Source organism: Protopterus annectens, chromosome 12.part0 (genome assembly GCF_019279795.1).
Source record: "Protopterus annectens isolate FY-2018-M chromosome 12.part0, PAN1.0, whole genome shotgun sequence".
NCBI classification, from domain to species: Eukaryota; Metazoa; Chordata; order Ceratodontiformes; family Protopteridae; genus Protopterus; species Protopterus annectens.
The window spans coordinates 1284974417-1284998727 of record NC_056746.1 but is presented as its reverse complement, the minus strand read 5'-3'; the positions used below and the strand labels follow the sequence as shown (position 1 = coordinate 1284998727).

At 37.7% G+C, this 24311-nt stretch overlaps 1 protein-coding gene across 4 annotated transcripts in view; it reads right to left on the bottom strand.

Annotated features, from left to right (window-relative positions):
- MYLK2 (myosin light chain kinase 2) overlaps positions 1–24311 on the bottom strand; it is a 688091-nt gene that overhangs the window by 296206 nt on the left and 367574 nt on the right. For 3 of the 4 annotated variants that reach the window (XM_044090332.1, XM_044090333.1, XM_044090334.1), the window contains exon 3: positions 16263–17034. In XM_044090332.1, coding sequence (XP_043946267.1) covers positions 16263–17034 — 772 coding nt within the window. Of the gene's footprint in view, positions 1–16262; positions 17035–17113; positions 17358–24311 lie in introns of those variants that run through there. The other variant, XM_044090335.1, reaches the window with a different exon arrangement.

The following is a 24311-nucleotide window of genomic DNA, read 5'->3' as shown; positions in this document are numbered from 1 at the left end:
TTGTGCCATGTGAAAAAAAAACTGGTGACCACCACTGTCCCTTATGTCTCATCTCTTAATTGTGTTTTAAGTACCAAATGTTATGGAGAAGATAGATAGAAGAGGGAGTAAAATAGGCACTGCAGAGTGAAGAAGAAGGTATGTGGTCTGCCTGCCCTCCCACTGAGTAAAATAAAATTACTGACGAGGTTTGGGTAAACCCTTAACAGACGTCTTCAACAGATACTTTAGAGAGGGGTTGACTTCCTGGACACTAGGCATAAGTAGCTGCAATGCTTATGTACAAAGGCAGATGTCGAAAGAGCTCAGAAAGCTAAAGGTTAGTGACTTTGACTTTATTGTGGGTAAAATGATGACAGCAATTTATGATTCAAGGCTTACACTATTCCTGGAATAAAATGGACTGCAAAACTAATCTCAGCATTTTTTGACAGTAGTTATAGCCTGTTAGACTAACCTAATCCTGTTTCATAACTGGGTGTCAAAGAAGATGGACTGAGGCAACCCCTTACATATAGTCTTTCTGAATTTCAGCAAAGCAGTTGACTTCATTCCACACAACAGACTCTTTCCAAGGTGGAGTGGGTGTGGATAGCAAATCATGTAGATGGATGGAGAAGTAGTAAGATTTCAAAGACCAAAGGGTAACAGTTACAGGAAGCTCTTAAATGTTAAGAAGGTAACAAATGGTGTCTCACAGGGGTTTTTGTTGGGCCAATCCTATTTAATTTGCTTGTCTGTGATCTAATATAAGGCATGTAAAACATTCTTGTTCTCTTTCCAAAGAAATCAAATGTTGTGGTAATAGCAGATGGGGAGGCACAAAAAGAGAGATGTGAGGATTTAAAGTATGGTCTAAAAGGTAATACTTTCCCTTTGCCCGTCCAAGTATTTGGATTTGTTCCTTAAATTTGGCAGTTGGGACATAATACACAACTGGAAGGGTCAGGCAAAATTGTAGAACAGGAAAAGCAGCTAGGGGTTATTATAAAATAGTAACTAAATCCTCAAGCAAACTGAAAGAGCAGAAGCAAAGGAAAGTCAAATGAACTGGTACATATGTATGGGAATGAGACCTAGTTTTAGAAAGGTAACCAGTCTCTAGTTTTTTTGTATTTCTTTTTGGTTACCTGTCCTTGCTGACCATTAGCTGCTTGAATCCTTTCCCGTGGTCTGTCTGCTTCCTCTCTAATGCTTCCTAACAGGAAGGAAGGGGACTGTGAAATGGAGTTCATACTGGTTTCTCCTCCAGACCTCAGATGATGCCATTGTATGGAGAACAAAGCAGATCTAGCAGCTGGCAGTCTCATATATGCATCGTGACAAGGCCTTTTTACTCCCTACCCCTTTCGCTGTATGCTAACACTCTGTGGGGTAGTGACAAGGCCTTTTTACTCCCTATCCCTTTCGCTGTATGCTAACACTCTATAGGATAGTGACAAGGCCTTTTTACTCCCTACCCCTTGTGCTGTATGCTAACACTCTGTGGGGTAGTGACAAGGCCATTTTACTCCCTACCCCTTTTGCTGTATGCTAACACTCTGTGGGGTAGTGACAAGGCCTTTTTACTCCCTACCCCTTTTGCTGTATGCTAACACTCTATAGGATAGTGACAAGGCCTTTTTACTCCCTACCCCTTGTGCTGTATGCTAACACTCTGTGGGGTAGTGACAAGGCCATTTTACTCCCTACCCCTTTTGCTGTATGCTAACACTTTGTGGGGTAGTGACAAGGCCTTTTTGCTCCCTACCCCTTTCGCTGTATGCTAACACTCTGTGGGGTAGTGACAAGGCCTTTTTACTCCCTACCCCTTTTGCTGTATGCTAACACTCTATAGGATAGTGACAAGGCCTTTTTACTCCCTACCCCTTTTGCTGTATGCTAACACTCTGTGGGGTAGTGACAAGGCCATTTTACTCCCTACCCCTTTCGCTGTATGCTAACACTTTGTGGGGTAGTGACAAGGCCTTTTTGCTCCCTACACCTTTTGCTGTATGCTAACACTCTGTGGGGTAGTGACAAGGCCTTTTTACTCCCTACCCCTTTTGCTGTATGCTAACACTCTATAGGATAGTGACAAGGCCTTTTTACTCCCTACCCCTTGTGCTGTATGCTAACACTCTGTGGGGTAGTGACAAGGCCATTTTACTCCCTACACCTTTTGCTGTATGCTAACACTCTGTGAGGTAGTGACAAGGCCTTTTTACTCCCTACCCCTTTTGCTGTATGATAACACTCTGTGGAATGACAAGGCCTTTTTACTCCCTACCCCTTTTGCTGTATGCTAATACTCTGTGGGGTAGGCTGACTGAGCCTTAAGGTGTGGCTTCTCAGGACATGTACTTCCCAGTCCCTAAGGCAGCAATGCCTCCTTGATCCATCCACTTACCACAATCTGGTGACTTCTTGAGTCATCTCAAGCTCTGGTGGATCCAATGACTTGGGAAGATCACCATGCTACAGTCTGGTGATCTTCCCAAATCATCACATCCTTCAGAGCATGAGGAATCTGTCTGTTGTTGCAGGTGCTGCCTCTCCAGGATAAGCATGCCCTTCTTTCGTACCAGTTCTCAATCTGGCACTTGAACTCAGATCACCTAGGCTATAGTCAGGGCTTCAACCTTATATCTCATGGAGCTGGTCAATCAGGCTTTAGTTAGGCTGCAGCTAAGGTACTGTGTGGAATCCCAGAAGCATTATATGAAAAGCGAGGTCATCTCCTAGGCAGTGTATGGTGGAGGGTGACTGGCATGGTGAGGGGAAATTATAGGGAATGATATGGAAATCAGGGTGAGAAAAGGCTAAGGGAGTACAACATTTTTCACTGGAGAAGAGGAGAGATGGTGGACAGGAAAAAATATATAAGGCATTAAGGATAAATGTGATGTGATTACTCTACAAAGGAAAGAGGGGGGTGTATGACCAATAGATAGTATGACAATAATGTAATCTTTATATGAGAAAGTACTTTTTCACATAAAGAGTGATTGGCAGGTGAAATCAGTTACCAGAAGGAGGTAGAAGATAAGCCATTCAGTGCCCTTTAAGACAGCATGGGCATTCCTGGAGGAAATGGATGGAGGAGGGATGCCAGCTGCCTTAGGCTACCTGCAACACCTGCGCAAACTAGTGATTATAGAATGCAAGCGTAAGATAGTATAATATAAAATACAAATGTCTTGATCCATAAAACAGTTACTAACCCATTATTGAGAGGACCTATATAGATGTTCATTCTCCTTCCTCCAGATGTGTAACTCACTTTGAACCATATTTACTAAGCCTGCAAACTTAAGCTGGAGTCTAGACTTAGTAAATATGTTTGGGAGGAGTAAGGCTTAGTGGAGGAATGAGGCAATACAACATCTAAACCTAAGCTTTGCAGTGACAACTGCTGCAAGATAGGGTGAAACTATTTAACCCAGTACTTAGTTCATATTTGATGTTGTCTCTGGGTCTATGTCATACCATCGAAAGGCCACATTGTTGAACATCATGTCATCCACAGTGCAGACCATTGAACCGTTCTGATTGAGATCGCTTTACGGTAGGGATCAGGAAATTTGACCTTTTCCCCACTGTAGTACGATCTCGGAGTCAGTATTTATAATTAGTGGGAGTGTGGGAGAGAGCTGATGGCCTGCATTGTTGATGAGATAAAAAAGCAAGGTCTTTCTGCTTCTCCCATTAGGGGTCACCACAGTGGATCACTGGTCTGTTTTTACGGTGTTGAGTTGCCACCCCCATGCCAAACCTTTACAGAAGGCACACGCACACATGCACCTATCTGCATGTCTTTAAAACTCACTCAACTGCAGGGAGGACATGCAGACTCCACAGAGAAGATGTTCCAGCCAAGAACTGAACTGGAGAACCTCTTGTTGTGAGGCAACAATGCTAACCACTGCACCACCACAGCCAACACATTGTTGAGGAGATGACATTCGACAATGTGGCCATTCGATATAGACCCATTGCCTCTTGCAGAGAACTAAACAATATCTCATATACCCCCCCCCCCAAAAAAAATATTTTATTTATTTATTTTATATTTGTTGACCAGAAAAGTCTGACTGGATCCATGTCCATTTTCGGTGGAGCCCCATGGAGAAAAGCTCCACAGTTAAAAAATTTTAAGCAAAATATAAGGTGTATACAGAAACATTCAAATTTACATAGTACAAAACTTAACACTGACTAGTAACATAGCATTGAAGCTTAAGATTTAAAATATTTCCATAGACTAAACACATCTTTTACAGTTTTAGGTGGAGGCATTACATAATGGCGAACATTGTTAGTAGGGGTTGCATTTTCTGCTTTATACAGTTGACTTGTGAGGAAGTTAGCCACAGTAGGCGGTATAGCAACAAAGAGAGCAAATATTAGACATAGTAGGGAGTATAGTAGGAGAAGAGACAGAGGATGGGAAACTGGACAACAGGTTAAGTAAGAAAAGCAAGAGGAGGAAATAGCTTAAATATAGAGTAAAAGTAGAGGTGTAAAGAGAAAAGTGTAGTGGATAGATAACAGGCCCTATTTCTCTTCCTGTCAGCCAATGGGCTATAAAACAGTTCTTGTTCTCATTATTCACCATTCCCTGAAGAAAAATGAATCCACTAAATAACTGCCATGGTTTCAGCTAAATGCTAGTGTCTGACACTGTTCTATACCTCAACACGTCTTCCTTTCTTGACGTAAAATTTGTACTTAGCAAAGATAATAAAATGCATATCATCTATATTCTTCCCATTGTTGTGTTTAAGTATAGTATTCAGGAAGGAAAAAAGAGATACATAACCCACCATACCAGATGTCCTATGATGAGACCTCCTGCAGGAGGTAACTGCTAGAAAGTCCTCTTCTAATAAAAGAAAAAAATCCAAAGCATACACTGTCAGTACAAGCTGTTTTTATTCTTCCGCATAAAAACCACACAGATTGAGCACTTTCATCCCCTGAAACTGGGGACTTCATCAGAATCTAATTGCACTCCATAGTGAATTCATTTAAATACTGTTTAAAATAAATGATGTCACCACCCTTTCCACTCATTTAAAGGTACCACTACAATAATTCCTCCAAGTAAAATGTACTAACTATAAAAGTTATAACAAAAAACATAATTTCTAAAAGAAAAAGCTTTTCAAATTTCAAAACATTCATTAAATATAAACTTTGAAAACTTTATAAGTGTTAAAATTCAAAAACATTTTGAATGTATATATTAAATACTCTTAAATGTACTATGAAGTTAACTCCCTCCCTGATTGAATACACAGTACCTATGAGGTAGCTTTCCTCACTAATATTGATTTTAAGGATACCATCATATTAAGACCTGGTGCATATGTTGCAGCTAGTTTTATTTGCCACTTAGTCTCCCTTTCCTATATATAATTCCTATAGTCACCCTCCCCCCAGGGTTTGGTGTTACTCACGCCACAATACCAAATAGAAACTGAACAAAATTTGCACATACTAAAGAATGTTTATATACAGCATTATTTGTATTCCTTGTAGCAATCTGATACTGGTGCTCATACATCCTGTCCCTAAGACGATTTTCCATCTTGCATATATAGTAAGCTGGACAGGTTTTACAAACTGCCAGTTAAATCACCCCTGATGGTTGAAAATTTAATTTTTCAAAAAAACACTTTAGACTTCAAAGTGTTTTGCAAGGTTAATGTGTTTTTAACTTGAATATACTTGCATTGTGCACAAGCACCACATCTTGTTGTACCAATATTACCTACTGCCTCACTTTTTTTAGTAAGTTCAAAAAACCCTTTAAGGTTAAGCCCTGTTTTATATACAAAAGTGGGTTCCTTCATAACAACTGAAAAGATTTTGGGATGGTTTTTAAGAATGGACCAATTATTTTCAAAAATCTTTTTCACTTGTTTAACCTGTCCACTAAATGGGATAACCATAGCCCTATGAAACTGTTTCTCATCTTCCAAAGTTTCTTTTGCCTGTAATGCATTACCTAGCAATAGTATAAATTTTTTACACCACTCTTTTTTAACATATTCTAAATTTTTCTCCATGATGTTAGCTAGATACCCTCTTTCATAAAACAAATCTGCTACTTTGTGTAATTCTCTAGCTACATCATTTTCATCAGAGGTCATATGAGCAACCTTAACTAGTTGACCTTTGCCATTGTTATTCTTTTGGTGGTGGGGGTGATTGCTGGTATACTCTAGATAGAAATTACTAAATGTAGATTTTCTATAAATATTGGACTTAAATCCTTTACTAGTTTTTTGTATGTGTTTGTCCAAATAATTAATACTTTCCACACTACATGTGTAGGTAAATTTCAAGAAATTGGATGAATTACTCAAAAATTCCACAAATTCCTTCTTATTTTCTTCCATTCTTGTCCACAAAATGAATACATCATCCAAAAAACGCACATATATTTTACTATATTTAAACCACTCACTAGGAAATATTATAGTTTCTTCCCATTCTAAAAGTACCAGGTTAGTGTAAATGGGGACAAACGATGCCCCTGTCACTACGCCCTTGTTTTGCTTAAAGTATTCTCCCTCGTAGTAAATATAATTGTAATCCAACACTAGTTCCATAAATTCTGAAATCAAACTTATTTTCTCATCAGAAAAGTTAGTGTGTCTTTTCATACTTTCTGACAAAAGCTCTATTCCTTCACACCTTGGAATAGATGTATACAAATCCACTACATCTACAGTAAGAAAAGAAATATTTTCTTCCCAGAGACTATTTTTAAGCCTACTCAGGGAATCCCAAGAGTCTTTCAAAAGATGGTCAACCTTATTGTAAACATGCTTTACCAGCTTGTTTATTACCACCCCAAAAGGGTATGCTTTTGAACCCTGTCCTGCCACTATGGGCCTAAACGTAAGATCTTCCAACCATTTATGAGTCTTGGGAATCCCAAAAATAGTGGCTATTACTGGATGTTTAACATTCAAAAAATTGTTTATCTCTGGTGTAATTCTTTCATCTATCAAGTATTCTTCCAAATAATAATCAATGCGGCGGTGTCCTATATTTATTTCATTGAGAGAGGCATTAGAATATGTTTCAGAGTCATAAAGCATCTCAAATATTCTTTGTTGTAATGCCCCATATAACAGTGTGCCCCCTCCCTTATCTGGCTGCATGACCCTGATAGAGTGATCATTTCTCAGCTGCTCTAATAATTCTTGTTCTTTTTATTTAAATTGTATAACATACTCTGTCTTTCTTCTTTACTTTTAAGTGCATATATATCATCTATAATAACTTCATCTAATACACTTAAGGTGGGCTCTAAAGGTGGATTAAAGGTGCTTCTCACCTTAATCGCATTCTCCTTTTTCCTGTTTACATTGTGACTCTGCAAAATAAATGCTGAATTAAGCTTCCTCATAAAAATGTTTAACTCTAATATTACATCAGCGTAGCTGAAATTTCTTGTTGGAACATATTTTAAACCTTTCATAAAAAACCCTGGCTAAAGGCATTTCAAAACAAATTTATAGCCTTCACACTCAGAGACCTGCTCACCTCTGGGACACTGTGACAATCTAGACAACATTAAGTACAACTCAAAATAAAAGTCAATGTTATGTCTGAAAATAAACAAAGCTCAGAGACCTAACAGTTTAGAATTACCTTAATACCCAAGCTAGAAGTAGAAAAAGGAGAGTGAAGACAGAGGTGGGTGATGGTGTGCAAAGAAAAACACTGTGGGCATGAGCAGAATGCATACAGCAGGCACTACGGTGTTAAGGATAGGACAAAAGGCAAAAACAGTGAAGACAGAGTTGAAGACAATCACAACTAAACTGAATTAGGAAGCAGATTAAATGAGATTATGACAGAATTGGCCAGTAATAACAGACCAGGTGAGAGAAAAAGGTGAAAAGGAGTACAGACAATAGAACAGCTGTGAAGGTAACAGGCAGACAAGCAAGTCCAGGAAGTAAAAGCCAGGCAAAGAGGGAGTGAGAAAGAGTCAATCTGAAATATGGTAGCAGTAGAGAAAATAAGACACAAACAGGAGACATTATCAATGTGCAAAATTGTGAGACAGAAGATAGTAATATGTATATACATTTGATAATACAGAAGCAGGAGAAAGGTATAGAACTTACAGACATAAAAGAGCAAAGAAGAATCCTTTGTACTTGACAGAGAGTTTGCAATAGTAAAACTAAACAGATGGACAGAGCTTTACATAGACATCCAGATGGATAATTCTTGTCCCCAAGTCAAAGGCATCTATGGGCCTGCAACATGTTAAGTAGAGAGGAGGTCTACAACTATTGTGTAGTTTAACACTACAGTGGTAGGATACCAAAGGTTGGGGGGGGGGGGGTTAAGTAAACTGTAAGTATGCTGATATTTAAACGCATAGATAATCAGATGGATAATTCTTGTCCACTAAGAATGGAGAGTCTATGGGCCTGCAAAAATGTTTACTAGGGAAATAGGTCCACAAATATTGTGTAATTCAGGGTTCAGGCACCTAGGCAGTGAGATATTTCCTTGTGGTATATTTGACTGGGGACACATGGCTGAAGTGACATTCAGCTGCAGAGAAATGTGGCTGTTTACAAATTCCCTGTGGACAAAGAGAAGCACACACACTGCCTTTCCCATAGCTTTAATAACCAAGTGCGTGGAAGCAGAAGAAGTAATGAGTGTTGTGCCCAGTGTATAGTACATACTTATGTAACTACAACATATAGAAGTGTGCTACAGCATGGAGGAAATCCTGCAGGCTACTGTAATCACATTTATGCTCCAGTATGCAGTTTAGGTAATGTTCCCTACACACTGTAAAAGGAGTAAGTGTCCACACACACCAATTATAAAGGCACTGCCCATTGTGCACTGCATTCGTACTGCCACTGACATGGCCTCTGGCCAGCCTGCTGCTGATGCCTGCCATATTGCCTGCTGTCTCATGTTCCCTTGGGGACCATGGACATTGTTTTCCTCCTGTGCATTTGGTTATTGAAGTTGTGGGCATGGCAACACATTCTTCTCTTTGCCCACAGGGAATTTGCAAACAGCCATATTTCTCTGCAGCCGACTGTCACTTCAGCCATGTGTCTCCAGTCAAATGTACCACAGGGAAATGTCTCACTGCCTAGGTGCCTGAACCTGTAATTCAACACTCCAGCAGTAGAATAGCAAAGCTTGGTAGGGGAAGACTCCTTAGCTATCAAAGCAGGTTGGGGACAACAATATGACTTTGTGAGCACAAAGTGAAATGTTTAACTCACTCCTGCTCTCACTGTAAAAGGGAATGGACGAGCTTATCAGTCGTGGAAGGGCTCGTGGCTGGCAACCATTGGTGTGACAGCATCTTGACATTTTTTCTGAGCTGTAAATAAAAAAATACTTTTTGAAATAATTTTTTCTAAATAACAGTTTTTTTCTGAGCTCTAAATAACTTAGTTTTATATACACTAACACATATTAGAAAGAATTAGACATATATATTTATATTTATAGTCTTCTAGTTAGATAATGTTTATGGTTAGAGAGCTATGTGTGTTTTTTCTTGAATCAATCTAGTTAACTCTTTTTACTTACCTACCTATGTATATGATTTTAGTTCTTGTCACAGATCTGCTGAAATCATTATTGCATTAGTTAGCAAAGAGCAATTTTAGTTAAAAGTCAGTCTTTTTATATGTATGTTATGCTTTTCTTAATATTTGATTTGGGAATGTGAGTTGCAAATAAATAGGTAGTGTTTCCTTAAATAGGATTTGGTTTTACCTAATCAGTAGTAGTGTGTGGGGGTGGGTACATGCTGTTGTAAAATGTACTTTTTATGGCCCTGTTTGTATTGTTTGCCTTGAATAAGCTGGTTTAAAATTAAACAATACGTTTATTTTCCACACCTACTTCTAAGTGTATACAAGCTGATATGCTGAACACTGTCATTTTGATTTTTGTTACTGACGTTCACATGTCTGTGATGAACAAAGGCTTGTTGCTTTGGAACACTACCTGGTTTTCATGATTTTTCAGAATTATTGTAAGTTCAACAACAAAGTTTTCAGACCACTGGTTTCTGTTTTTTTTTTTTTTTTTTGTCAACACATGTGGTGATGTTAGAACTAGACAGATTCCTATGCTTGTTCATTTTTTAAAATAGGAAAACCTCCCACATTAAAAAGGTACTGCTGGGGCTCTGGTAGATGTAAAGGTTTATGCTACTGAATTGGTTGTTCTGAATTATGTAAAGAAACATAAATCTATATGCCAAGCTGGAATCAGGAAACCTGATACAAGGGCAAAAAGTGCAGTAATATAATAATTCAATAAAAACTGCAAGAAAAACTCAGCCAGGCTAGGGTCTTCACTGTGTGATACCTTATACCTCCTGTAAAAGAGGCCTGTGGGATATATGCAAATGCCCCCTTGAGGATATTAAGTGTTTCAGCTACATGGCTTTTCAATATCCATGATTCTTTTTTAACTTTTTAAGTCTTTATGATTAAATTCAGCTCAATAAAGCCAACAGCAGTGAACAGCGAAAACCCTAGCTTGGATGAGTTTTTCTTACAGTTTTTCCTGAATGGTTTGTCTATGTGACCTTTTTACCCTTTTGATTAGTAATAAAATAATTAGAATATGCATTTGTCTGGCAAGAGTCTGCACTCTCAAGAAATGGGGAAAAGAGAAGTACAAGTGTCAAGTCACACCTTACTAGAAAGTGAGAACAGATTGGTAAAGAACCGAACCATACTTAAGAGCAACAGAATGGAGAGGTAAAGAATAATTCCTGATTTGTCTCTTCTCTAAATATGAACTTGTTTTAATGAGAACTAAAAACGAAACATGAAGAAACAGTGGTGCAGTTATGCATAAATGGAAAGTAAACAACACAATGTCTCGTGAGAAAGGTAAAAGGGGGGATTATTGAAAATGGAAGAAAGGACGAGGATGAAGGAAAGACGAATTGATAAGAGGGATGAAGGTATTGGAAAGGTGTTTAAAAGAATTGTAGCAGTGCAGCAGAGAGCAGATGGGTGAAGCAAACAGCTTAGATGTGAAGTCAACTGCAGAGGCAGATAGCAGACAGCAAGTCTGGGCAGAAAACAGGCAGATAGTAGAGCAGTCTGTCAGAGAACTAAGTAGGGCAGCAGACATCAGAGAAATGAAGCAGACTGCATGGTGACCAGGAAGAAAATACATTTATTAGTACGTAAGCTACTGAAACACAAATCCAACATCTACAGTACACTGTGGTACTGCCGTCCGTCAGCCACAGTGGAGCAGGAAAATGGCATTCAGTGTGCCTTGATCAGGTTTAACAAGCTAACAAAAAAGTGAGGATTTAGCATATAGTAAAGTTAAGTTACAAAAGACAATGCCTAAAACTGCATCATGATTATCACAAAAGGAATTATGTCTGTAGATGTGAAAGCGGTCATAGGTGGAATTAAGGGGTACTAAGGTTCTGTAGCATCAGAGCCTATATTAAAATGTTATTAGCCAACAAATCTTAAAACAATTACTGTTTTTTTTCATATTATAGTTTGTTATCTGTAAATTACACTTGCAGTCAAACACTTTTGTCACTGTAGGCCTTTTTATTTTTGGAAGAAGACAGGCTGGAGGTGTCAGATGTAGCTATTATTGCAATTAGTAGACAATAAACGTAAGGGTTTGTGCTTTGAATTTCAGCAGAAGAAATACTGAAAGTAGTCTGAGCCTCCAATTTGATCTTCTGGTTATTTGTTGTTTGAACTAGTAAAGTACATGTTAATGTGCTGTGACTTCTAAATAATACCATCTGTGTGTATGATGACCGGACTTGAAAAAGAATAAAACTTCCTCAGTAAAATAATATACAAAAACTGTTTATTCGTGTGTGTGTGTATATATATATATATATATATATATATATAAAATGTAATATTTATTGCTTTCTACACATCTACTTATTTTAAGAGATTCAATAAATAAATTAATTATATCATAACAGTGAATAGCTATTCTGGAGCATTTCTCCCCGGGCCTCCGCTGAAAACAGGCTCTGTGGAACCTAGTCGGACATTTCCGGTCAACAAATGTTAAATAAATAAAAAAAATAAAAAACATTTTAGAGATTACTGATCTTACTTCTTAACTGTTGTTTAAGCATTTTTCTCTTGTAAGTCTTTATAAATATGAAGGCATACTTGGAAGAAAATAAGTGCACATTTATAAGTTAGAACGGTAACCATATAACAATATATTTTTTTCTGACTCATTTGTGCCTCTTCCTTCCTCTTGCAGTTTAAAGCCACAGTAAACAGACTGGCCAGATATAAAAATGGTCAAACTGTAGTGGGTCCTTCTGACTCATATGAACTCCAGCCCCATATCCATGAGACGAAAGAGCATGCATCGTACATTTACTCTCTGTGCAAGGGATGCTTTCAGAAGCTGACCCTTCATTTGGTTTGCATCAGTCCATTCATTATGACCAAGGATAAAGGCTTACAGTTATTAAAATGCTGAAATTGCATTTTCATTAGCTGACATTCTGTGAGTTGTACTTTAGCTCACAGTTAACAGTGACTCTGTTACCATATTTATGTGGTTTGTACAAGCAGATTAAAATTATTTTGTGTGTGTGTGTGTGTGTGTGTGTGTGTGTGTGTGTGTGTGTGTGTGTGTATGTGTGTGTGTGTGTGTGTATTTGTGTGTTTTAAATACAGAATAAAAATAAAGGAATCCTCCAGAAGAAATTCAAGTTGTGCTTGAATGGCCTAGTTTAAATTGCCAAACTGTATGAATTCCCTTGATTTTTTCAATATTTAGAACAACTTTTAGAACTGTACAGGATTTTCTAGGGGCAGGAGGAGACAAAAAAAATGTCCCTGAACATGAATTAAGAAAATCAGGGTACTGTCTGACCTGAGAGTCTGAATTAATTTGCAACATTCTGGCTAACAAAGTAAGACAGTAAGATTATATTAAAGCCTATTAGTCACTAGGGGAAATGAGCACTACAAGATATGACATATGCAAAAGGCCCATATAACTATCAGACTAGAATGACTGAGATGCACCCTGTAGAGGAAGCAAGACAAGAGTGTACCTAAATTATGCCCAGGGATGTGTGTGAGCATATTATTTGTGCTTACATGACTATGTTTCTTTCTGAGCATCTCTAAGAAACATTATGATTTACTGATGCCAAACTAAGCCTACAAGTGTTTAACCTAATACTTGCCATTAGAATTGAACACAACTTACTCAGAAATAGGCTTACACAGTTAACCATTTGTATAGCTATTGGGCCAGCAAATAAAATGATCACATTTGCAGGTGCAATATTTGAAGAGTTGCATACATTTTCTAAATGTGAAGTGCTCTGGGGTGGCAAATTGAAGCTATTTGTAAAACTGAGTCTCCTGGATTCAGTCCTGATTGCACCAAGCAATTGTATTGTGATCACTAGGTCACCAGGGAATTAGGAATGATTATTTGTTAATACAAAAATAGCCGTGGTGGTGCAGCGGTAGCGTTGTTGCCTCACAGCAAGAGGTTTTCCCATTCGATTCTTGGCTGGAGCGCCTTCTGTGTGGAGTCTGCATGTCTACCCCGTGGTGGAGTGGCGTTCAAAATGCGTGAATGGGCATGCCTTCGTTGAAGGTTGGGCATCGAGCTGGCACCTCGGCACCGTAAAAATGTACTGCCAATCATTAGCGGAACGGAGTTCCGCTGTGGCAACCCCTAACCGGGAAAAGACTAAAGAAGAAGATTTGTTAATAGTAAAATAAGTACAAAAGTACCAAGCAGTGACTGGTTACAGGCTATAACTTACCAGAAGTATCCAGTAACCAGATAATCAGTGTCATACCATATGAGTGGTATAAAAAAATAAGTTCAAAAGTGTATTAATAAAAACATGTTAGATAATGTGTCTGGGGTTTGGGAGAGGGAGTTAATAAGAAAAATCGCATTACTCATATGTTGTTGACTAGAGGAAGGGCTTCCTTTCTTGGTCTTTAAGAGATGATATTCAGACAAATCATATCAGCCATTATGTGACATATTGCTGGCATGCATTCTGTGCTGTCAATAGGACTATACTATTAGTTTGCATAAACAAGATATATGGCGCAATATATAGCTTTTTTTTCACACCATGTTTTAGTGCCTTTTAGCTTTTATGGTGGAGTTCAGATTATTGCACAAGACAGTAGTGTTTTTACTATTCAGGCCTGGTCTTCATTTCAGATAATAAGTCAGGTCTAATTCAAGGTACAACTAACTACTTTGTAATCTAAATTTTAATGTTCACCAGGAAGATGAAATGCATATTTAATTGTGTGTGGCTTGCAGGTTTTTCAGAGTCAAACTGAAAAATGTGCATACCTGGCTGTGATCAAAAGTTGGCAACCCCATAGTAGAGTACCACTCCTGTACTAAACGTACAGATCTCAGTACCAACAAAGAACGAAACAAAAGTGTTGGGTTGTCAAGAGTTTTTAAGGAAGCTATTTTTTGCTCGATATTCGCAGAATAGGAAGGGTAACATTACAGTAATAGAGACTGACTGTCCAGGTAATGATACCAACCAGACAGATTCTGTAATTACTACCTGCTATGTTTAAGTCTCTCCCTGCTATGTTTAAGTCTCTCAGTTGTTATCATACCAACCCTGTATGTGAATGTTGGGTTCACCACTGACAGACTTAAAATAGTGGTCATCATGACTCAGCCCAAGAGAACGAACCTATTTAATAGATTCATAGATTAGTACTAGGCTAACTGCCCTTGTAAGCTTTTTTAAGCCTAGCCAATTGCCCCATGTGAGAATTAAACCCTATACCTTGTGTCTGCAAGGTAAATACCTTAACCATTATGCCAACTTTCTACTGCCATGACATTAAATTAATCATTGCGTAATAAATTCTATGTCACATTTTTGTAGATTATGCAGTAGGCTGACAATCCATTCATGCCCTGACTATGTGCTAGTAACTTCAGATATCTAAATCCTGCTGCTGAATGGACCACCTTTATTAGTAAGCAAGCTCATGCATGCAATAATTAATTTAGTGCCTTTAATGAAATGTTTAATAAAAAAAAATACAATCTGAAAACAATGTGTGGAAATGAAATACAGTAAAACTTGCCACTACATGATTTTAATGTAACAAATTTTGAAATATTAATCAAAGGTTTACATAAAAACTTAACATTTGTCTTTATTTACTTCCTAATGTGCACAGAGAAATGAATTCCCAAGCCTGCTGGGTTAGGAAATTCCAAAGGATGGCAGCTGTATAAACAAAACGGACAGCTGTTTTGAAGAGCACCCTTGGAATCTGTAGTTGAGTCTATGGAATGGGGAGTCCAGGATGAAATATGTTTGTGTACACAGAATATGCATGTAATACACATATATCACATTTTAAATGTTTTTATACCTGAAAACTGCGAATCTAGGATGCTAGAATAGTCTGTGAAATGAGCTCTGAAAGGTTAGCAAACAAAACATTGCACTTGTAATTCTTTTTGTATGAAATATTAACTTACCAACTGATCTTCTGCGGAAGGAGATAAGGATGCGTTATTTTTCTAGTGCCATGCTTATCAAACCTACTACAAAATGAGGAACACTTTCCTTCAGAACTAACATGCTAAAAATGTGTGCAGCTTTGAGACCAGGCTATGCAGGCAGGACATTAAAGCAGGAGTAATTAAAGGGTTTCAATGCATATTTGAACCCAGTCAAGAGAAGAGAAAGAAATCATTTTTCATGTTACATTTCAGAGCAACACAGTCAAAACCTTTGAGTGTAGTCAAGGTTAGAAGCACATTTTAGAATCGATACTTTCTGCACAAATAGTGCCTGCTACTAATAGAGATTTGCAGATACAAACACAACTGAAGACAGGCTACAAAAGGGAGTGAAAGTGTAGTATGTAAATAAAGTGGGTAAGTTCTGCAATATCCAGTACAAATGCACTGGGTGGTTAAACACAAAAAGAGTAATGGTTTTCTAATACATACCAAAAATTATGCAAAGCATACCAATAAACAGAAAAGATAAAACAATGAAAGTAAGATATGCTCTAATTAACTACTGTATTACAAATGTATGCATGATGCCACCACAGGTTTGTAGCAAAGCCTGTGTATAAAGTACCTTCTACTTCAAACACCTCAAGCACACAGCTGCAGTTTGATTCTCATATCTTTCATTTCAACAGTATAAAGTACATACTAAAATGCAAAGCTGTTCTTTGAAATATTACCTGTTGAGTTGCACTGGGCATGTCTTGCTGTGCTTCAGGGGGCTTGGCATATTTGGTGATTCCATAACTAATCCACTGCATTGACCCTCTTCTTTCGTCATATTGTCCTTAAAGTCACATTCTTGCAAAATGTTTCCCTGGATGGTGTCATTTTCCTCTCTACCAGCAGCAGCCTGTTCATTTGGAACATTGGTCACTTTGTCATTTGTTACTTGAAATTGTTTTGTCATAGTCTTTGTGTGTTTTGTTTCCAGTGTTGTGCCTGCTCCTTCTTTTATATTTTCCCCATATGCACAATAAGCAGTCGTTATTTCTGTGCACATTGATCTGTCCTTCATTTTACTGCTAGCAAAACTCTCACCTGTTTTCACACCAGAACTAATATATTCATGCTTGCATACTACCAGCTGTCTAATTTTTGCCTCTGTAATACTGATTTCCTTTTCAAAGCTAGCTAATCCACTCGGCTCAGAAGCTTTAATACAAACTGAAGTGCTGCTCTCTTTTTGGAGGCCAACATTTGTATCATGTTCTATAGCCTTTTTAGACACAACGACACTAGACCTTAGTGCTTGCTGCTCCATTTCTGTAGGATGCTGAAACCCGTCTACAGCAGCTGCAGATACACCATCAGTATTTGTCACCTTTGATGTCATTAAACAAGAATCACAGGTGTTGCTATTATTATGTTTAGATTTAGATGCTGATCCTTGATCTTTCTCTGTGTGTATTTCAGTCTGTAGTTCGCTTTGCAAGCCGGAGTACAAAGGATCTGTGAAGGACAAGACGACACACCAGGATGAAATGACACAGGTTTGATCATGAAGGCCCTTATATTATTTTCTACTTACTTGGGACAAAATCAGTTTGCATCATCATGGCTGAACTCTCTGATTACATTCCATGTGAAAACTGAGATGTCTGCACATTCTGTTAAGATGCAAGGAAAAAAAAAAGCTGTCAGACACCAGACTAACAGTTGCACCTGCTATCGTACCCATTCTGAAACTGATGTCTTCCATTTAAGACATGAAGCTGTTTTCAAGGCTTCATTCCTCAGCACTATTTCCAAGTCAGTGGTTAAGTTATACCACATAAGGAGAAGGACGTAATGTGTCTTTCAACACAGGTCTAGAAACACGAGCCAAAGAGGAGTGAGTGGAAACTACCTTGTCTGTTTAATAACACAACAGTGGAGGACAACCTAATATGTGAAATGTGACCTATGGTGAATGCCAAGGATATGAGCAATATAAGCTGGATTTCTGGGCGTTACACCAAGTAGTTCTAATGTGATTGAGACTCATCTGTAAAAAATACTGAATGCAATAGTGACAATTTGCAAGCAGCAAAATTTGTTAGACAGCAGCACGGTTTTTGTTTGACTATGAAACTCTGGCATGTGTGTGTGTGTGTGTGTGTGTGTGTGTGTGTGTGTGTGTGTGTGTGTGTGTGTGTGTGTGTGTGTGTGTGTGTGTGTGTGTGTGTGTGTGTGTGTGTGTGTGTGTGTGTGTGTGTGTGTGTGTGTGTGTGTGAGAGAGAGTGTGTGTGAGTGCATGTGTGTGTGTGTGTGTGTGTGTGTGTGTGTGTGTGTGTGTGTGTGTGTGTGTGTGTGTGTGTGTGAGTGTGAGTGCATGTGCATGCATGTGTGTGTGTGTGTGCTTGCATGTGTGTCTATGTGTGAGTGTGTGCGTTTGTGTGTTTGTGTGTGTGCGTGTGCGTGTGTGAGTGCATGTGCATGCATGTGCCTGAGTGTGTGTGTGAGTGCATGCATGTGCCTGAGTGTGTGTGTGTGTGTGTGTGTGTGTGTGTGTGTGTGTGTGTGTGTGTGTGTGTGTGTGTGTGTGCGCTCACGCTGACATGTATGTGTTTATGTGCAGACTTTTTACCATTTTGGTAGTGACATTTCTAACACAGTACTTAATCCTTTATGCTTATAGTCCTCTCATCTTTGATACGTATTTTTTATAACAATGACTCAAGTCACAAAATATGGCTTCATTCCACTCTGCAAAATACAAGCAAGTAGAAGGTCATTAGGGTCATTTGTACTTTATATTAATTATACAATCCACAGCAGTCAGCTATTAATATTGGAAATAAATGTGGCTATATTACCTATATTATAATGGGACTGCTGCTTAGTTCTTTCTCTCTAATGGTATGCAATTATTGCTTTCTTTTATTTCTGCATCCCTAGGCTCAACTTGAAAATGTTCTAAGTGGATTAATGTTCTGTCCCATTTAATAAATAAAAATACATACTTACATATATACATACATACACACTCCCACAGACATACATCAGTACATACATACTTGCATATATACATGTATACACTCTCACACATACACAGACATACATCAATACATACATACATGCATATAGACATACATACATACATACACACTCACACATAGACATACATCAATACATACATACATATATATACATAAATACACACTCATACATACACAGACATACATCAATACATATATACATGCATATAGACATGCATACATACACACTCACACATACATAGACACACATCAGTACAGACATACATGCATATATACATACATACACTTTCACACATACATCAATACATACATGCATACATACACACTCATACACAGACACACATCAATACATACATATATACATGCATATATACATACGTACACACTCTCACATACACAGACATACATCAGTACATTCATACATGCATATATACATGCATACATACACACACCAATACATACATACATGCATATATACATATGTACACACTCTCACATACACAGACATACATCAATACATACATATATGCATATAGACATACATAAATAGACACTCACACATAGACACACATCAATACAGATATACATGGATATATACATACATACACTCTCACACATACACAGACATATATCAGTACATACATACATGCATATATCCATACATACATACACAGACATACATCAATGCATACATACATGCATATATACATACATACATACACACTTCCACATACAGAGACATACATTGATACATATATACATACATATATACATACACACACACATAGACATACATCAATACATACATACATGGAGATATACATACATACATACATACATACATACATACACACTCACACATGCACAGCTGTACATCAATACATACATGCATGCATATATACATACATACACACTCACACATACACAGACATGCATCAATACATACATACATGTATATGTACATAATACACACTCACATGTACACAGACATACATCAGTACATACATGCATTCATATAAACATACATACATACTCACACACTCACACATACACAGACATACATCAATATATGCATACATACACACACACACACACACACGCACACACAGACATATATATATATATATATATATATATATATATATATGCATACATACATACATACATACACAGACGTACATCAATACATATATACCTGCATACATACATACATACACAGTCATACATACACAGAGATACATCAATACATACATGCATGCATATAAACATACATACATATATACATATATACACACACACACACACACACACACACACACACACACACTCACACATACACAAACATACATCAATACATACATACATGCATACATATATAAACACATGGGTCCCCTTAGGTAGATCAAACTTTTAAATGTTCGAAGATGATCTGGCCGAGACCATAACTTCAAACATTTATAAGTCCAAACGGACTGAATGGAGATCTGTGTACAGAGCAGAATGGGAAGATTTCCCATTTCCGCAATGTAGTGTGATCTCGGAGTTGGTATATTTAAGTAAGGGGAGGTGTGAGGGGCAAAGCCCTCCATGTGGGGGGTGCAGGGGGGCTACAGCAGTTTAATTTTGCTTTTTTGTTTTTTTCCTTCAGTGTTCAAACTATTACAAGTTCGAACATTATGGTCCCAGCCATATTTCGTTCGAACTTGTAATATGTTCGAGCTACTGAAGTAGATCCACATACAATACACACTCACACATAGACATACATCAGTACATACTTACATGCATATATGCATACATACATACATACATACATACATACACACTCACGCATACATAGGCATACATCAATACATACATACATGCATATATACATCCATCCATACACACTCACACATACACAGATATACATTAATACATACAAAAATGCATATATACATACATACACACTCACACATACATAGACATGCATATATACATACATACATGCATACATACACACTCACACATACACAGACATACATCAATACATGCATACATGTTACTGCAGCCAAACAGTAACGTGTGATGTCATTTGTTTTTCATATGGACTACCAGACAAGACAAAAAGAATTGTGTTCATGCATTAAATTAATATGGGCATGACATTCTCACCTGACAAATGACAGAACATGCGTACTTCATATTTTAATGTTTTGCTAAAATATTTTTCACTACTAAAATTACTTAACACTGAATGACTTCATGACATTTTATTATGTAGATCCTCTTCACAGAAAATTAGCATTTTTGTTCTGCACAAGACTTGCTTCATTCATCTTTCAACAATTTTGTTTTCTCACAGTTGTAGTAATTTTGTACCATCGGTTCTTTTATTCATTTCAGCTCACTACACAGCACATTAAAAGGTAACATTTACATCAGAGATAAAAATGTTTATTTCTGGTGTTTCATTTTTGATAGCTGAGTAAATGTATTAGGGCACAACTGCTTCTTTTTCAAGGTTAACCTAGGAGCTTGGTCACACATAATATGCAAATGTAGACTGAGGGAAATTTGACCCAGGCTGTACACATTAATCTTTTCACTAAAGCAACACATCTTAATGCAGTTCATAAAACAGATGTCAGAATTATAGCCAGCTTAGTTTGACCTGGTATTGAGGGATACAGGACTAACTGCAGCTCAGGTGACCTGCATTCAATTAGTAGCTCAGGTGTGTAATGGCACAAGCAGGGAGGATGGGTATACCAGTCCCTGGGGGTATGGCAGTCTCAGCCATCTCTTAACGTGGCTCTGTTGAAACCACCACCTCTGGAGGGTGGGTCATGTCAGAATGAAGGGAACTGGTGCAGGGAAAACACAGGTATGTCTGCCTATTCAGTGACAGTAGTTCTAGTTAAAATATCTAGAGGAGCATGTATGTGTGAACAAAAGGGCATAGGAGGTCCTTGACACAGCAAGTGTTCACATCACCACCAGGGTATGGAATAAGATATTCACAAAAAAAAAATGCCTCCATACCTGGAATGCCACACAGGCAACCCTGACATATACCTGTATGATGGTACCATAGATGTTGTTGCCTCAGTGACTCTGAGGAGTTACTACCACTAGAAAGATATGGATGTTCAGTAGGGGAGAGGCTTGATAGTTGTCAGACAGAAGGAGGAGGGGGAGAATTAAAAAAACAGACCTCAGTTTAAACAAGGAGAATAATCTACTGACTAAGACTGTCCTAAAATAAGGAACTTGTTGATTTTTAAACACAGTCTATTTCTTTATATCCCCTTGTCATGCATTATACATGCATAGAAGACATGTTGCATTTATCTGCTGATATAAAACAGCCAAAGATGACAAATACCTTATGGAAACCACCTGTTTGTTACAGCATAACTCTAACATCCCCATCTTCCAGCCATCTCAAGTTTTCATCACCATTTGTTCACTCACACTCTAGCACTTTCATCTGGAATTTGTTCCCAAGGCCACCATCCTAAGAAGGGCTGAGTCCCTTATGATGATCACTGCACCAATTGTTATTGGCATTATCAGCAAACAGATTAATCCTTTACTTCACATTTCTACTTTTATCAAATATAAATACACTAAGCAGATTGAACTAACCCCAACAGCGAATCCTGTGGCACCCACCTTGTTATTGACTTCTTAACTATTACACAACTCCCCATTCCATTGAATTATTGCTTCATTTTGTATCTGTTGGCAACTTTCCTATTTATCTTACTTACTTCTTTGGATATTTTCCCTATCACCTTTATTCTCCCCACAAGTCTGCTATCCTTGCCATAGTCGAAGTGTGCCATATGCACTAGGATCCCTTTTTTGGGTGGTCTTGGACTCTTTATCCATAGCTTTCAGTGGGGTATGTGCACTGTTTAGAATTGATGATGTGTTCAGCTATTTGCTTAATATTGTGACCACAATGATTTCAGCATATTATTGTGTTACTGTTAACTGTGCTTGGCTGCATACCTTTCAAACTGCAGACATTGAAAGTAGGTATAAAGGCCGTTGGAAAGTAGGTACATCCAGCCAAGAATCTGGACATCTGATTAGAATAAGGTTTGAATATCAAATAGCTCATAAGTCTTTATGCTTCCAGTAGGAATATGAAATACTGAGAAAAAAGATGTTTAAAACAAAGAGTGACAAAAATGATAAAGAATACAACCACATTTACCAAAGAGACAGTGGAAAATCTGTAAACTTTAATGAACTGTAGTGCCAAACTTCTACCATACAAGGACATTTATTTGTTCTTCTCAGAAAGAGAGATGAAATATGCGTGTCCTCATTCTTTAAAATATTGGCACCACTAGTTTGTTGGTCAAACAGTGCAATCTTCTGGGTATTAGACTGTGTCAAAAATTGTGTGATTAGGGAGATTCGTAAAATTGTGTGAAGGGGTAAATTGTGTGAAGGGGTAAATCAAGCCTGAAAATAGGGACATGGCTCCAAAATAGCTACATCATAAGCAGGAGTAAATCAGGCTTGAAAACAGGTTTGATCCTCCAATGTAAGGACAGTTTAGAGGTCTGCTTGGCTGTGATCAGCTGGTGTTTTTTTTTTTCTTTAAGGCGTGGGCTGCCCCTTACACAATTAATGTGTGCATGTAGCTTATGCTCCATTTCATTGGCTCTACACTTCCAGCCAATGATTGCATGAGGTCCAAGCCTTCAGGTGGAAACAGCTACCTATTTTTCTCATTTTATAGATCACTCCTTTCTAATTCACTGCCTTTCCACATAAAATATGCCTATACTATTCCATTATTAAAAAAAAAAAAGTTTTCGATGTATTTAAATACCACTTTGTTTAGTTTCAACTACCTAATAATGTTTATTTTAATATGCTTATATTTTAGTTATTATGTTACAAAAAAGTTTTAATAAAGGCCCCACTTAGTGATTATTGTTTTATATCTCAACGCTAACTCACAAATACAATCCTATCAGATTTACAATGGCAAGGCTTTTATTGCATAAAGCTATGATAATCTCCATCTGTTACCGCTCCCGTGATGAGTCTGAAAATGGTCTGTGGAGATCAGTATTATACTCCAGAAAATAAATGCAAATAAATAAATATACTACTGTTGTTCATTGATTCTACTAACCTACTGTAGGCTACAGAATTTTTTCTTTTAATTTTCAGTGACTGCAAGTAAGGCAAAGTGTTCTATAATGTCTTAGCGATTGTCTTTTCACCTCTTGCCGCATAAAATGTAAGCACTGCAATAAACCTCCTTTTTTTTCTGTTACTAGCCCAAGTACAATGAAAGATAGTGTAACATTGCATAATGCCCTGCAAGCTTCACTGACAGTAAAGAAAACAAATTGGTAACCCGTGTGCCTTATCTGGTCTCACTATCTGGATCTGTTTCTATTTGTCCATCTCTTATCAGTCCTGCCTACCGTACCCTCCCTTCTCATAGTTTTGTGAAAACACAGCTTATTAATATTTCTAGGAGATGTTAATGATAGCAATATCAGTTTGAGGGCATAGAGGTATGTCTCTTCATTTTATTATCACTGCAGTTTATCAGATTGTCAGAGCTCAGTTGTTTATTAATTTTGAACATGTAATAATGCTACATGTCTTGCTGGGAATCATTTACAGACTACAATACAACTCATCAAGACAGAGGATGAATAGTGCAGCAACAACCTACACAATACAGAATTCCATGACAGGGAAGATGTTGGTAGATTGATATGCGAA